The following is a 16,738-nucleotide window of genomic DNA, read 5'->3' on the forward strand; positions in this document are numbered from 1 at the left end:
ATTAAGTATTTCACAGATAAATATGGCTATTTTCTAAATCTTATTTCTATATATGGTTTAAAAATAAAACTAAAATTTTAAATAATTTATCTATATTTCAAGATAAATTATTTAAATGTGTACTCACAGCTATCCACTGACTTGGAAAAAATATCATTCAGATTGTGATATTTAGTTATTATTAAAATATTCAGGTACCTGAAAATAAATTGGACTACTTATTCATCTTGTAGCTCTATTCCATTCATTTTTCATCCATCATGAAAGGAGGAAGCTCTTCTCCTAAAGCAGAAAGATTCCAGAGCACTTGCAAATTTTGAGCATTTCTTGAAAGCAAAGTGAAGTACTCTGATTTCCAGAATGGGACATTTCAATCAGCAATTACTGAGGTCTTTCTTCATCTTAGTATTTTTACTAAAAGTACTAGAAATTAATTAAAAAATTAGAAATTAATGAAAATATTCATAGTAGGTAATTTAGAAGATGTCAAAGAGATGACATATTACACTAAACCAAAATGTATTTTTAAATTGCAATGTACTCTTAACTGGAAACGTAAAAGATCAAGTGATATGGATTCCCATTTTACCTAAGTAAAACAGACTAGCTTGGTATGAACTTTTTGAATACAATGCTTTGGGGTAAAAATCTAGGAAATAAAATAAGAAAATAAAATTTAGAAAAGAGTAAAGATAAAATAATAAAAAGAACTGAGCAGTATTAAAAGTGAATGAAAAGATAGGGAATAAAGATTTGGTTAAACCCTTGAAAATATTAGCAAAGATTGATAGAAAAATCTAATATCTTGACTTTTGTTTTACCCTACCTTCTAACTCTACCGCAATGGATCCATCTAAAGCACATAGGTTACTGGGAAAAACACCCCTAAAAATTATCTTTAAGTGGTCTTTGCCACCAGATAAATTCTCTTCCCACCTATCAACTTTTAGCTGCATTGGACTATTTCCAAATACTGTTACCAACCACCATTATTGCATAATTACATGTAAAGCCATGACTAAAGCCATTGTGAAAATCCATGTTTTACATTGAAAAAAGGCTGAACTAATGTTTTTACCTCTTAAAGTGTGTTGTGAACAACTATATTCCATTAGATACAGCAAAAAAAAATCATATCAAAATGTGGTTTTTGTTTGTTTGTTTGTTTGTTTTTGTCATTGCAAAGAACAGTGAATAGATCTCTACATTTTAGTAGTCTTTAGAATGCCTGGAGCCCTAATCTCTTCTTTTTTACTCATTTCTTTTCTTTTTTTTTCTTATTCACTTCTTTCCTTTTGTAAAATTTATTCTAACCTTCCAGAGAAAGCTATACCATACCCATGAGGATTTTTACTCCTTGTAATGGAGTAGTGAGAAATTTGCCTTCTCAGCTTGGGGTTGGCTCAAAAATTCTGTAAATGTTTCGTGTTGGCCGAGGTAGCCTAGCATTAAGGATCTTTCCATCTTAGGTGTATGCTAGAACATTAACAAAACCGTTAGAGAAGAAAGTCTTTCTTCAACTTGTAATCCAATAATACCACTTTAAGAGAAGGGGCTGGTAGTTACTCCATGATGACTCTTCAGCCTTACAAGAATCAGGCAAAGCTGCTTGCTGGCTGCTACCCATCAAAGAAGGAGTCAGTTTATAACTTTAAATTGGTCCTGTGGCTCTCTCCTGACTTGGACTCCTGTTTCTCTCATAGACTTTGCTCCGGAAACTGATGAAACCAAAAGCACTGGAAATAAACAATGCTTCCTGAGGGAGGAACGGTTATCCTTGATGCTACTATTCAAAAAGCAAGTGGAATGTTTTAGATGATGCTTTCTCAGAAATGACAGAATGTTGGACCTAGAAGATTCTGTGGCAGTTTGGGAAATGACAGTTGATAGTTATGAGGGTTATTTAATTGTTATGCCCTTGAGACTCATGAAACAAGATACTTTTTAGGATTCCTTTGGAGGAACAAAAAAGTCACTGGTTCTTGACTATAAAATGCTAAGAAGGTTCTGGACCCAAGATCTCACAGCCAGCATCAGGTGTGCCCTCCCACTCCCTTAAAAAAAAAAATTTTTTTTTTGGCCATTTTGTAATTTCCTACGATAAATTATAGCAGAAGAGAAAGCAAATACTTCGAAATGACAAATCTCTTCTTTCCTCCCTCTCTTTTGAATCCAGCAATCAAAAACTGGAATACTTTTAGGAATATTTGGGAACTCCCTTATATAGAGATATTCCAAGTGAGGTATAGTTGTTTGATTTTATAAGGGCTAAGTCAGGAAAATGCTGAACAGTATGATACCTGCAGACAAGACAATTGTAGAAATGAAACCTGGGCCTTGTCCAAGAACATGAAAAATGGCAATAGTCAAAACTCCCCTACTGAGAATTACTAGCTTCGATGAGATAGAAAGGCTATTACTAAATATTTAATATTTATTTTATTTAGTCATTGACTTATCACTACCCTCCAATATTCTTTTGAGCAATGGTCAGTTTTGTTTTGTTTTTTAGCACGGCAGTTGGAGCTCATATTTAAGACAAATGAGATGCCTATGAAAAAAAATGAGATTGAAATCTGGTTGTTGGTATTGTGTGCTTTGGATTAGTTTAAAGCTAAACTTTACATTCACTCCGTAAATAACATCAGGTCCAATTTCTACCATATTACACCGCATACTGAGGCGTTATCCAAATAGTAATCGTTATTCTTTTGTCCCAGATGTTTAAATGCAGCGTTTTCTAACATTCTTCCTGGGAAATCAATGTTCATTCTGCCTTTGGATGTCTCTGGCTCTTTCTAAACTTCTACAGTGCTTTGCCCTGGAACTTATTAAAGAGAACAGCAAAAAGGTTTCACCAGAATGATGTAAAATCACCGCTGAAATGACGCGTTACTTATAACTTGATATTGTTTAATTTTCATAAATATCATCGGTTACTAAGTGTGGTTAAGTACACACACACACCAGAAACGGATCTTCGTTTTTTCAAGCTCCTTAGAACCTGGTGGGGACGCTTCCAGCAGGGCAGGTGGGGGCGTTTCGGCTCTAGCACTACAATTCCCAGAAGGCACCGCGGCCAAGAGGCCGCTTCCGGGCTCACGTCCGCACCTCACGCTCGGTGTTGGGAGACGTGGGCCGTGCCGGTGTGCTTGAGCGTGAAGTGTGCGTGGTTTGAGCGCAGCGGCTGACTGGTTAGCCTACCCGTGCCCGGCGCTGTTCCAGGCTCGCTTTCCACTTCTCATTGCATGTTAGGCCTACCATGAGGCGTCTGGGCTCGGTGCAGCGGAAAATGCCGTGTGTGTTTGTGACGGAAGTGAAAGAGGAGCCCTCCACCAAAAGGGAGCATCAGGTACTGAGGGTTGCAGGTCCCGCCGGGAGCGGCGTGTAGGCTTCTCTCCAGGGCGCTGACTGCGTTTGAACCCGGCTTAGGGCGCCTGGGCGTGTTGGAGCCGCCCTATAGGCCGGGACCTCTTTGCCGGTTTCGCTTGGGGCGTGGGTGGGGGAGGCTGGCGGGAGGAGAGGGGAGGAGTCTCGCACACCCTGAGCTCCAGGTTCTTCTCAGTTGCAGTGGAGAAAATCTTCAAAAGAATTTTTCTGAGCAGGCGATTCAGACTGGCCCTCGCGAGGAAATTGAAAACCCACATCTTAAGTAATATTTCTTTTTTCTCTGGTTACCACCTTTTGGAGAAAAACCTTTATAAGTAAATAATCACTGCAGTACAAGCTTCCCCGCCCCCCGAGAATGTGGTGACAAAGTGGAGTTTTTAGAAGATTTACTTTACCTGTTCTAACCTGGGGACTGATATCAGTGTTGACAACTAACCTAATTAGGTCACTAAAGATCAGGCCTCTCGTGTTGATACTAGTAATTACTCACTTGATGCTAATTTTAGTGTTTCTATCTCCAGGTTTTCTATTCTCTCAGCACCGTGTTTTATTCATAGAAGACCCTTAGTAAAGATGGGTGGGTTAATAACCTGTATACAGAAAGTTCTTTATAGCAAAATCTTGATAGCAGAATCCTCAGTTCTCAGTTGGGTGCTTCCAATTTCTCATACAAAATCAGCATGTATATTTGACAAAGACCCCTGGCCTCCTGACATTATTTGCACTGGCCTCCTTGTCTTCCAGACTGAAAGACCTTTAAGGCTAAGACTGCCATGTCTATAGCCCCAGTTTCTAGGACCTGACACATGGCAGCCACTGCATAAATATTTGTTGAATTAAAGCATGAACTCTGGAATCATTTCATGGCAGTTTTCCATTCACCTTGACGCTTTTCACCTTATTTCTTTCTGTCCTTTCTATAGTCATCACTGTTGTTACGGTTCTTAATATTTATTTATGTGCTGCTTATTGCACTAATTGTTCTTTCTTGCCACCAGAATGATCATTATGCGCTTTCCTAGTCAAACTCCCTCAGTTACTGTTAAAATAGTTGTCAGGCTTTCATTTTTTTAAGTCCTAAAAAAGACCTAATCCATGTGAAACATTGTCATCCTGAATAGTGGTTCACTGTAGCTGTGGTTCTCAACTTTGTACGTTGGGTCGGGGAAGTGTAGTTTGTAAAAGTACCCTCTACTAGGAAAAATAAGCCGCTTGTCTCCTTCTGCAGTTAATAGCTTATAGTATTGCTTATAGCATAGCATACAAATCCTTAACTATAATTCAAGGCTTCTTGTTTATCAGGCCCAGTCTATTCTCTAACCCAATTTAAAGTGAATTCTCCGTTCAACAAAGTCTATTTTTTCCTCTGAGTGTACCAGGCACAGTCCTGTCTCTATATTTTGCTAAGGCTATGTACTCTGCCTGGATCACCTCCAGAAGTTTTAATTTTTTGAATTGGATCTTTTGTGTGAAATCTTAGTTATCCCAGTGATTTTCCTTACCCAGAAATTGTAGAGGATCACTCTGCTGTCTAGTTTTTACACATACATGCTTTGTTTTTCCAGTCACAGTTTAAAGTCTTTAATGGCAGGTAGAGAAGGAGAACTTTGTGTACCCCTTTGTATCTTATGTTGTCCTTTGGACATGTCCGTAGCAGAGAATGGCAGATCATTTATTCTTGTGGAAGGGATATTTGTACTCAAGAGCTCCATGAGCAATGCCTTCTCTCTGGGATCTTTGATAAATTTAAACACACACACACACACACACACACACACTCTCTCTCTGTTGGGCCAGACTTTCTTGGTTGTACCACCACAGATTAAATTGATAGCCTATGATACTGAAGTCATAGTTAGTGGTAAGTCCCCCATTCATTTTACCTTACAAGTACTGTCAGTACCAGAATGGGGTTAATTTCCTAAGTTTACTTGACTCTAAAACAGGACTTCCACTTATTAGTCTGAAGCCCATACACGGCAGTATATGTTTATATTGTGTGGTGTTTTTTTACATTATGTAAGACGAATTGTACATCAAATAATTTAGACTATGAAACAGAGGCATAAACCTGTCTCAGAAATGAAAATACAGATGAAAAGTTGGTAGGAACCACAGAAATGGTCTCTTCCTTCATTCTCAAAGCTCTTTTGGCTTGTCTTCCTGTCAGTAAAAAAACATAAATTGAATACATAGTTTACTACTAGTAAAGCTGAAAGGGTCCCCATTTGTTTTTCCCCTTAGAACTTATCACCCCTAACATTGTATTATGCATTTTGTTACTGTTGTCTTCCTTAGGGCAGGTTTGTTCACCTCTGTATTTCCCAGGGCCAGCGACAATGCTTAATCCAAGGGAGACATTTAGCAAATAATTGTCAAGTAAATGATTGAATACACCGAACACCTCTGCTAGCGATGCAGTGCTACCTAGGACATGGTACCTGGTATCATGTTCATTATGGTGGATAAAGAAATGTAAATAATTAAAAATCTGTGTGGAAAACAGGTATTGCTGTGACAGAATGAAAAGAAGGGGGCAATTCCTGAAAACTTCATGGACAAAATATTTTTAAATTGTCTTGGATAAATAAGAGTTTGCCCTTTAGAACTGGTGAAATTAAGAACATTTCAGGTGAGAGTGTGTGTGAAGGTATAGATGTTGTCTTTGTTAAACCAGTTTTTTTTTCTCTCCCTCTCTCAAGCCATTTAAAGTTTTGGCAACTGAAACTATAAGTCACAAGGCATTAGATGCAGATATATACAGTGCAATTCCAACCGAAAAAGTGGATGGAACATGTTGTTATGTTACTACCTACAAAGGTAAAATAAAACTATACTACAAATATTTATTTTTAATCACTTTACAAACTATATATATCTGAAATGGGGCATTTGCTCTTCATAAATCTTTAGAAACCTAAGTATAATAGCAAAATAATAAAATCACAATTGCTATACTTATTATACTATACCTTTTTTCTTGGGGGAGGAAAGTGTACTTAATACCCATGAAGGGCCATAAAGTATGATAATTGCTTTATGTGTGTGATTTCTTTTTTGCACAATAAGCTATTTCACAGATACGGAAAGTGAGGCTCAGAGAACTTACATATTAATTGTCAACTATGTTAAGGAAAAAAATTCATTGAAAAGAGAGAAATAATCTTTATGATTTCTTTTGGGAGGTGAAGTTACCTCTCAATTCCAGCAAGAGAAATAGAATAGTTGAATGCAAATTGGACACATTTCTGGTATCAGGAAATATCTTCTGAAATACATTTTTAAAATTTTTAATTGTGAGAATACACATAATATAAAATGTATCATCTTAACTATTCTTAAGTGTACAGTTTACCTTGTGCTACTGTCACCACCATCCATCACCAGAACTCTTTTCATGTTGCAAAACTGAAACACTACCCATTAAACAACTCACCATTCCCCCTCCCTCCAGGCCTTGTCCGTCACCATTCTACTTTGTCTCTACGATTTTAATTAGATAACTCGTGTAAGTGGAATCATACAGTCTTTGTCTTTTTGTGACTGGCTTATTTCACTTAGCACGATGTCCTCAAAGTTAATCCATGTTGTAGTACGTCAGAATTTCCGTCCTTTTTAAGGCTGAATAATACTCTTTGTTTATCCATTCACCCATCAGTGTACACTTGGGCTGCTTCCACCTTTTGGCTATTGTAAACAACGATATGAACATTGTGTAAAAAATATCTCTCTAAAACCCTGCTTCCAGTGCTTTTGGGTATATATCCAGATGTGGAATCGTTGGACCATATGGTAGTTCTATTTTTAATTTTTTGAGGAACTTCCATACTGTTTTCCATAGAAGTTGCACCATTTACATTCCTACTAACTGCACAGGGTTCTCTGATTTTTCCACATCCTCACCAATACTTGTTATTTTTTTTATAGTAGCCATCTTAATCTATGTGAAATGAATTTTTTTGTTTACTTGAAAAAAGATATCCATTTAACCAAAATGACAGTATAATTTTAATTTGGTTCCTCTGTACATTAAGGAACTTCAGTGTGCATCATTAGTTGTGATCATGTACAATGATGACAGTTGAATAAAGTTAGATTGCTAAAGAAATTTAAGAGGACCTAAAATGACAATTCCTTCAAATGCACAGTTTATTACAGATAAAGGATACATAATTATAGCAACGATATTGAAAGTAAGGATCTACATCACAGCCAAAGACTATTTCACAACAAAGGGTTAAGAGAAGCCAGGTGAAAGCTCCGTTGTCTCCCCTCTTCCCCTGCCCCGGCCTCTAGGCCCTGGCAGGACACACTTTCTCATATCAGGAAACTCTGGTGTGTAGGGAACACCTCAGAAACAACATAAAATGGAGTCTCAGCTGGGTAATTTTGTATTTTGTTGGTCACAGGGGCATCTTCCTGCTAAGTAATCAGCCTCAATAGCAGAGCTCTCCAGGAGTCTCAGACCAGGTGCAATTCATTAGTCTCCTTGTCATTAATGATGAATGCTGGCACAGTGCCCTGAAACTTCTTGTACCCATGATTACAGATTGTCACTATTAGTCTGTTTCATGCCTTGACCAGGGGTCAGAGCCATGCAAAATAATTTATCCTAATTCCAGATCTTCGGGAATTAACCATCATAGTTAAAATGTTTCAGGGAAGGTGTGAATACAATTATCTGGTTATATTTCCATTTTGTATAGCTTCAGTTTCTCACAAATGCTAGTTATAATAAAATATGGCTTGGAATGTCTTTATGAAAGGGTCACATATTTGCTTGTCTCATCCTCATCATTCTTTTACCAAAGACTTAAGTCTTCTTACAACATCAGGTATTGCTAGGTAGGATGTGGCTCTTATACTGCATTTCACTTTGTTTTCTAGGGTTGTTTCTCTTGGAGATGACCCAACTGTTTATTGAAAAATTTTATTCTGAAATGTCTTTCAAGGAAAGTTTTACTATTTGCCTCTTAAGACTTTTTCTTTTATTAATTTTTTAGGTCAGCCATACCTTTGGGCTCGGCTAGATAGAAAACCTAACAAGCTAGCTGAGAAAAGATTTAAAAATTTTATACATTCAAAACAAAACTCAAAAGGTTAGTGAATCTTTTTCTAAAATTTATTTAAAGCTTTTTATTATTTAAATAGCTGAAATTTGTGACTTATTCTTTGCTGTGGTGTTTCTATACATTATATCCTTTTGTACAATTTAGGACCTTTGGAAAAAGAAGAAAATTAGAATTGAATATTATCGATTATTCTTTTTTTAATGTTTTCTTAATATTTCTGTGACTCATTATAGTATGTTAGTGTCATTAAAATGTACAAATTAATATATATACACGCACACACACATATCTCTGTGTCTGTGTGTGTGTGTATTAAATAACGAACAACACATTAATTTTGTCTACCTAAGAGACAAAATGTAATTTTATAAATCAGGCACAAGTCTCAAAGGATTACTGATATTTTAAATATTACATTAAAATGCCTCTAAATATTGATATATACACTCATCATTGCATATCTACTCATTTGTATATATAATCTTTATACATACATTTGTATTCATAGTGCATTAAAAATTCATTATAAATCTATACATATTAGAACACCGGCTACTTTAGTTAGACTTTTATCCTATTTACAAAAGTGGTGTGTCCAAATTTGGAAATTTAAAGTGTTAGTACCTAAATCTTGCGAAGTAGTCATATTGTGATGATAATGGAGAATAATGAGTTGATATCTGATATTATGGGGTTTATTAGCCGTCACCAGTTTGTTTTTTCAATATTTTTATATTTATTGAAGTATAGCCACTTTTACAATTATCTAACTCTTTTAGAATTTTTTTGGAATGTTGATGAGGACTTCAAACCTGTTCCAGAGTGCTGGATACCAGCGAAAGATACAGAACAATTAAATGGAAATCCGATGCCTGATGAAAATGGACACATTCCTGGTATCATGAAATCTCTTCTAAAATGCAGTTTTGTGTTTACTAGTATAAAGAACAAAAGATCCATTTGATTAGAAATTACAGAATTTGATTTTAATGTTTTTTTCATAGTATTATCTATTTAGTACAAAATTTGAGTCTAATTTATGTTAAGTTTAACAATTTTACCAAAGATGTTTCACATCAAGAATGTCTTGTCAGGTTTAGAATCTTTTCTAAGATGACAGTCGATTATAGTCTGAAAATTAATAGTGTTGAGTGGCAATAGCCTTTCATTTGTCAAGATAGACAGTATATTGACTGATGTAATCTGAAATGAGATACTAAGAAGCCTTTACCTTTTAGGTTGGGGAATAACAACATGTGCATATTTTTTGCAAAGACCCTAGAAGACTATTTCAGCTAAGTAAGGTGAAAATAGGTGTCTCACAAGTAGTTTTACTGGGGATGGGAATATTTTTGCAAAAGTGTGCTGAGTAAAAAGATACCTCAGATTAAGGTTCAGTTTAACAGGCATGTCTTGAGTACCTGTAATTTGCAAAGTATTCTTAGGTTCTGGTAATATAAAAATGAAGATCAGAAACCTTATCTTCAACGATCTTGTAGGCATTAGGGGAAATCCACCAGTAATAGTATGATTTAAGAATGAAAAAAATACATAGGGTACGGTCAGAGAAAAGAGGAATAATTCCTAGTTCAATCTGTGGTGGTTAGAGGCGGCTTCTGAGGAGAGGAGACATCTGTACTGAAGCTTAAGAACCAGGAAGTTCACTGGCAAGGAAGAGGGGAGGTCAGCTTAGGCAGACGCAGGAAGAGATCCATGGAATCTTGGAAATTTTACTTAACAGTTCATTCTGGCTGAAACGTTTAGAGTATATGACATTTGAGGAGATTATAAAAATGGAAGCTGGAGATGTAGAGTGGGCTCAGATTTGTATCCTGTCTAAAGAAATGTGAAGTTTACCCAGAAGATGATTATTAAGCAGGGGTACAGCAGAACTAAACTTAAATTTCTTAAATAGAACTATGATAAAAATATGTGAGTTTCACTGGAGATGAAATCAACAGAGGTTATTACAGAAATCTGGGTAATCAAGGCCAGAAATATGATGGTCATAGTGGCATATATGCCAGTTTCTTTCTTCTTGTAAGGAATTCTCCATAATGAGGACACCTATCCTGACAATAGAAATTAGGAGGGGAATAGCAATAGCAGTCAATAAATGTGGAATCAATAAATCTTTCAGTAAATATTGAAACAATAAATTGTGGAACAGTTACTGTATATGTCTTATCCCTGAAACTGGAGAAGGTAGAAAGAAAACTTAAAAAAAAAAAAAGTTTTAATGCTGGTTTAGAATGGTGCTCAATTCTTACTGAAAAGGTGAATTTTCTAGTAAAAGAATGCTGGGTGTTCTGTAGTAAATAAGTTAATTCCTCAACAGAATCTAAAATGAAACAATTTAAAAAATGATTATGATTTAAAAAATTAGTAAAACTGTTTTCACTGATTTTAAAAGTGATACTTGTGTGTGATAGAACATCCAGAAAATATGGAAAATTTACAACAAAAATAAAAAGTCTCAAGTCTCAGTGCAAAGAAAAACAATGTAATAAACTTTTTTCTTTAAATGATAGGTTGGGTACCTGTGGAGAAAAACAACAAACAGTATTGCTGGCATTCCTCTGTAGTTAATTATGAATTTGAAATTGCCCTAGTACTGAAGCATCATCCTGATGATTCTGGTCTTTTGGAAATTAGTGCAGTGCCACTATCAGACCTCTTAGAACAGACACTGGAGCTTATAGGAACAAATATTAATGGAAACCCATATGGTGAGCAAAGCCTTTTTTCTGTTCATTTCCAGTAACTGTCATTTATAAAGAGAACTTCCTAGGTTCAACTTAAAAAACACATACACACTACAGAAATAACTAATTTGAGCTATGTAGCCTAGGATTATAGCCATTTCTATTTTGTGTCTGGTGAAATTTATCTAAACAATTTTATTAATCCAAAAGGTTGATTTTAGCCTCTCCTTCCCTATAACATTATAAAACTATATGTGAAAGGTAATTACTCAAGTGTAACTTTTCGTTGCTTTTTAAAATTTAGGTGAACTGAGCTGAATGAAAAATCATGATGTGCTTTTCAGTGGCTGAGTAGTTTAGCATTAATAGCTAAGCATAAATTATGTAAAGAATTGGCAGTGAATGGCATATCAAGCTCTGATGAGGTGAGTTCAAGTCCTGAGGGCACCTAGGAGTACGTTGTTGATGGTGATGGATGAAGACAGACCCAGGAACATTAAGGCTGGAGTGGCACAATCCTATATAGCAATCAGGAGCAGACTGATTGGCAAGTGGAAAGAAGCTAAGATAATAATTATACAAGTTATCAGAGTTATGGCGTGGCTGTTTGGCAAACACTTATAATTGAATGCGACTAATGGTGAATAAAAGGGGTTGGTGGACTTTTTCTGTATGAGGCCAGATAGGAACTATTTAGGTTTTTTGGGCCATACCTCTGAAACAGGCCATAGATAGTACGTAAATAAGAGTGTGGCTGTGTTCCATTGAAACTGCGTACAACAACAGGCATCTGGCTGGATTTCACCCATAGTTCATATAGCTTTTGGTCCCCTTGTATAGAGTACATGAAGTTAGAATTTAGATTTAATGGGGTAAGGTGCCACTTTTGAGTGAGAGTATTTGTAGTATATCTCTCTTCAAGGAAACCAACTAACCTTTTTGGTAAGTTTATTCTTAAATATTTTAAAAGGCCTTTTTATTTAGAGGTAAATGTTCTCATTCTTTTTGAAACCTTTCTATGGCTAATGGCAGGATTTTACCGTTTAGGGTTGGGAAGCAAGAAGCATCCATTACATCTTCTTATACCACATGGAGCATTTCAAATAAGAAATCTACCTACCTTGAAGCATAATGACCTATTGTCTTGGTTTGAAGGTTGCAAAGAGGGTAAAATTGAAGGAATAGTATGGCATTGCAATGATGGCTGTTTAATCAAGGTAATGGCAGAAAATATCTTTTGGGTTTATGTCATCTTATATTCCTAAAACAAAGTAGAAGTGGCATTACTTTCTACAAATTGCAGAAATTCTGATGGTGCAGTAAAGAAATTTTAATTTCCACATCTCATGTGCTACCATTCTTTATATGATGGTGTTTCCCAGTGTGTATTTATTCTGTGGGGCAGTGGTTCTTCTAGATGTGCTTCAGAATTAAAGTTATAAAATGCCTGGAAAACCTTGCATACTACATAGTTCCTTTTTCGAAATTTATGTTGCACATTAGTGCTTTCTGAGACATCCTGTGCTCAGTTTAATTCAGCATTTCCCAAACTTACTTCATTGTAGAATTTGTTGAGTTAAAAGAATATCAAGGGTCGATTAATATATAAAGAATGAATTATTTTACACTTTGTGCTCTGTCTCTGGGACTTGTTTATTTGATTTCTCACAGGTTCCTAAAATTCTTCATGTTCAAAACTGGACCTAGTCATATCACCTGCTGATTCCAACAGTTCACTGAAGCCAACAACTTAGATATCATTTTTAACTCCACTCTCCATTACTTCATACATCTAGTTATCAGTTCTTAAAGATTTTACTGAATCTATATTTCTCTCCAACCAATTAGCTGTTAATTTTAATTTAAACCAAGATTCATGCTTGAATTATTATATTGTCCCCTTAAATGTTAACTTTCAGCCTTATCCCTGTCCTGTTCATTCTTCATAAATGAATGAGAATGTTACTTCTCTGCATTAAACTGTTTAATGACATTAAGATTTTTCATGGCCTGGCCCCTGTTTAACTTTCTGGAACTGCCTCCATTCCCATCTCCTAAACACACCCACATTGTATATGTTCTAACTGTACTTAATTGCAGAGAAAAAACACCATGTGTCACATGATATTCTCTTTGGTTAGAATGCCTCCCCACTGACATTTTTCAGCTGGCTAGCTTCTGTACTCAGCAACAGACTCTTATTATTCATTAAATTTTTATGAAGCCCCTGATGATGTTCCTGGCATGTTTCCAAGTGCTGGAAATAGTCAACAAAACAGTGCCTTTGCTTTCACGAAGCTCACATTCTAATGGGGAAGATGGACAATAATAAATAAGTAAATATATGTCAGGAGAACAGGTATAAAAATAAAAAAGATAAGATAGAGCCTTAAATAGTGCCTAGCAGATGATAGGCACTCTAAATATTTGTTAGCGAATGGAGATAATACAGGTTAAAGCTGATACCCTTTTTTTTCTCTTTTCAGGTCCATCGCCATCATCTCGGTTTATGCTGGCCAATTCCAGATACTTACATGAATTCAAAACCAGTTATTATCAACATGAACCTGAACAGATATGATTGTGCTTTTGACACTAAATGTTTATTTAATCATTTTTCAAAAATAGATAATCAGAAATTTGGTAGGCTCAAAGATGTAATACTCGATATATAAACTGGTAATACAATTAAAAACTAGCTTTATTGTTGTTATATTTGAATCTTGAATATTCTGCCATATTTAAAACATTCCTATTTATTGTTAAATGTCTAAATATAGCAGTATGTCTTCTAGCATTTAAAGACATGAATTTCTCAGTTGTAAATACCTATTCAAAATTGTATTTAGAACCAGCAAATGAATTTTAACCATTGGACATAAAAAATGTAAATAATGGTAAGGTCGTCAGCTTGTACATAGGTTGGATTCTGTCCGTTGTAACTGGGTACTAATTTAAAGATAACAAACCAACAATTTTGGAATGTTTATTTTCAAAATTATTTTAAGCTGAATTGAATCTTGCCAGACATTTAACAACACATGGCTTAACCTCATATTTATAGATATATACATAAAATTACAGATATACATAAAATTTGAAAACTTTAACACATAAATATGTAAGTAAGTATATAAATCTCCAATTTTAAATGTTAAAATAGTAAAGTTTACCCTCATACTGTTTAAAACTTAATCAAAACATTATGAATCTACAGAAATTCACTGTAGCTAATTGCCTATTTGATAGTCATAACTTATTCTAAAACTCTTCAAAAATATACTTTTCTAATGTGTTAAAATTTTCATATAATTTTATTTACTAAAAATTCTCATTTAGGTAAAGGCACAAGATACTGGAAAGGAAATCATGTAGGTCAGAGACTTGCTTGATTTCCAGATGGAATTTTAACTTATAAAGTTAATAAATAGTTAAATAATTTAAAACTACACTTATAGCTGGCCCTTAATAAATGGGGAAGTTATCAGGATTTCCCTCTTCATCTTCAAACTGTTCAGAAGCAGCAACAGGACTAGTTAATTCAACTCCAAATTGTTCAGAAAGTTTTTTTAACTTCTCTTCTAAAAGGATATTTTTTTTTACTTCTTCTTTATAATTATACTTCAGATCTTCAATTTCTTCAAAAAACGAAGGATCAAAATTTTCTAGCTCTTTCTTCAGCTTTTTTATTTCCTCCTAATAGAAACATACGATATTTAAAAGGCATATATAGCTATAAAATACACTCTAGGTTTGAACTAAAGAGTTTTAATTGCAAACATGAAAGTCAAAGTAACCTGAATAGTCGAAAATAAAGGTAGAAGTATTTTCTTAAGATTCTGTTAATAAGGTTTCATTGTACAGTATAAGTAACTAACTGTCAAATCAAAAATTGTTTTCTGTAAGTTATGTCCTAGTATTTGACTAAAATTTATTAGCTCTAAATTAGCGAGAATTTAATCTTTCTTCAAAAGCATAGATATTCTCAGTGAGGCAACCAAAAAGACTTGGTTATTCACAACATCGAAATTGTTTTCGTTAAGATTCTTAGTCTTCATTTATATTTTCTTTACAAATACCTAATTTTTAATGAATAATGGTCAACTTCTTATATGTTTATGATACAGGATAATATAGGGCGTCAGCCTGGCTAGGAGTTACACATCTGGTGAAGAGAAAATTTGAGTTTTAAAGACCATTCAGAATAGCCAGTGATCACTAACTGTCATACCATGCTCTTTTGATCTGTTTACAGATTCTTAAGAGATGAAGCATAGCAAGTATCTTTCTTTAACGGAAGGGAACTATTCCTGAAAAGGATTTCAAAGGGAAATAAAAAGACACTGTTCACAATGTGACCCAAAACTTAAAATACTAAAATAATGAACTATATTCGTGACAGTTAAAGTAAATTTACTTTTTAATACTATTTATGTCTCAGTTTTTCTGATAGCTCTTAATATTTTTGAGAGATGAATATAATGAACTCTGTAATATCAATGTCAAATATAAGTATAAAAACTCAAATATGATGATCATAAAAAGCTTTCAATAGCCGTTTTCACAAAACATAACACTAATTAGGTATTTTAAATATTTAATTACCTCCATATGCTGCTTTTCTAGATCTGAGGTTTTGAGCTGTGTCTCTAGATCTTTTATCTTCTCCTTTAGTTGATCAGGATCTGCCAAAAAAAAAATTATAAAAATCTGATTTAGCTTTTTCTCACTCTGAATAAGATCAAGATACATGATTTGTTTTAGCAAATAAAGAGAAAACTTATGAAACTAGAGCCTGGAAAATAATGGCTTTTTATGGGTAAAACACTTAAGGCTATGAATACTATATGCTGCCTCTATTAGGTATTGTAATTCTATAGCAAAGAGAAAATGTATCTGCTAGGTATTAGAAGTGTAAGGTTAATTTTTTACATGGAAGAAATTATTTTCCAGAGAAAAATTCTAGCGCCTGGAAAATAAGTAATAAAAGTACAACAAAAATAAGTAAACTTAGGTAAGCGACCATAACCATAAGCTGGCCAAATGCTCCTGTTCCTCAACAGCACTGGCTATTCCATGTAGGTCAATATGCGTTTATTGTTTAATTACTATGTGACAGATGTGCTCAGCAGGATGGATAACATGAATGAGTCCTGATACTTTGGTGGAAAATGTTAAGAATACAAACAGCACAAGGGCTTTGGTGTAATTTATGGATCAACCTCTCCCCTGACTCCAAGTTAACATAGCTCTAACTTTATGAGAATCAATGGGCAAATAGTATTTTTGCTTTAATTGCTAGTCTGCTATTTTCTTTAAACACTGCATATAATGTGTCATGTGGTCAAATTTTTACAGCCATTGAGGGGAAAACTTTTAATGCTAAAGTTTGAGAAAATAATGGGTAGCAAACACATTTTCATGAATGAGACAGGACGTATATTATGTTGCCTTTGAAATGATCCTCTAATTATAAGTTGGACAGAAGCAATATTTTCCTCATCTTATGGGAATTCAGTCAGCAGAATTGTACTTTTCAAAACTTCTCTCACCTTTACAGAAAGCGTTAAT

General features: G+C 34.7%; 2 protein-coding genes across 14 annotated transcripts in view; one reads left to right on the forward strand and one right to left on the reverse strand.

Moving 5' to 3' along the window:
- The first annotated feature begins 3,098 nt into the window (after positions 1-3,098).
- CUNH12orf29 (chromosome unknown C12orf29 homolog) lies at positions 3,099-13,888 on the forward strand. Its single transcript, XM_011361742.2, has 7 exons — positions 3,099-3,352; positions 6,093-6,210; positions 8,394-8,489; positions 9,242-9,358; positions 10,994-11,191; positions 12,215-12,384; positions 13,654-13,888. Exons 1-7 carry the CDS (start codon positions 3,263-3,265, stop codon positions 13,840-13,842), a joined length of 978 nt encoding a protein of 325 aa, XP_011360044.1. The 5' UTR covers positions 3,099-3,262; the 3' UTR covers positions 13,843-13,888.
- A 251-nt stretch (positions 13,889-14,139) lies between these two features.
- The window catches only part of CEP290 (centrosomal protein 290), an 86,931-nt gene continuing 84,332 nt past the window's right edge, over positions 14,140-16,738 (reverse strand). For 11 of the 13 annotated variants that reach the window (XM_023531546.1, XM_023531540.1, XM_023531541.1 and 8 more), the window contains 2 exons: positions 15,773-15,852; positions 14,633-14,863 (listed from right to left, as the gene is read on the reverse strand). In XM_023531546.1, the coding sequence (XP_023387314.1) occupies positions 14,633-14,863; positions 15,773-15,852 (311 nt within the window). Of the gene's footprint in view, positions 14,864-15,772; positions 15,853-16,738 lie in introns of all 13 variants that reach the window. The other 2 variants (XM_011361743.2, XM_023531547.1) reach the window with 1 other exon arrangement.

Source organism: Pteropus vampyrus, unplaced genomic scaffold, assembly GCF_000151845.1.
Source record: "Pteropus vampyrus isolate Shadow unplaced genomic scaffold, Pvam_2.0 Scaffold70, whole genome shotgun sequence".
In the NCBI taxonomy this organism is placed as follows: Eukaryota; Metazoa; Chordata; class Mammalia; order Chiroptera; family Pteropodidae; genus Pteropus; species Pteropus vampyrus.

What these genes read in the sequence shown, in the direction of transcription:
- CUNH12orf29 (XM_011361742.2), top strand. Translation starts at nt 3,263, where the DNA reads ATGAGGCGTCTGGGCTCGGTGCAGCGGAAAATGCCGTGTGTGTTTGTG. An exon ending in TTATGTTACTACCTACAAAG is followed by an intron (nt 6,211 to 8,393) that starts GTAAAATAAAAC and finishes TTAATTTTTTAG; the next exon opens with GTCAGCCATACCTTTGGGCT. An exon ending in TATTAATGGAAACCCATATG is followed by an intron (nt 11,192 to 12,214) that starts GTGAGCAAAGCC and finishes TTTACCGTTTAG; the next exon opens with GGTTGGGAAGCAAGAAGCAT.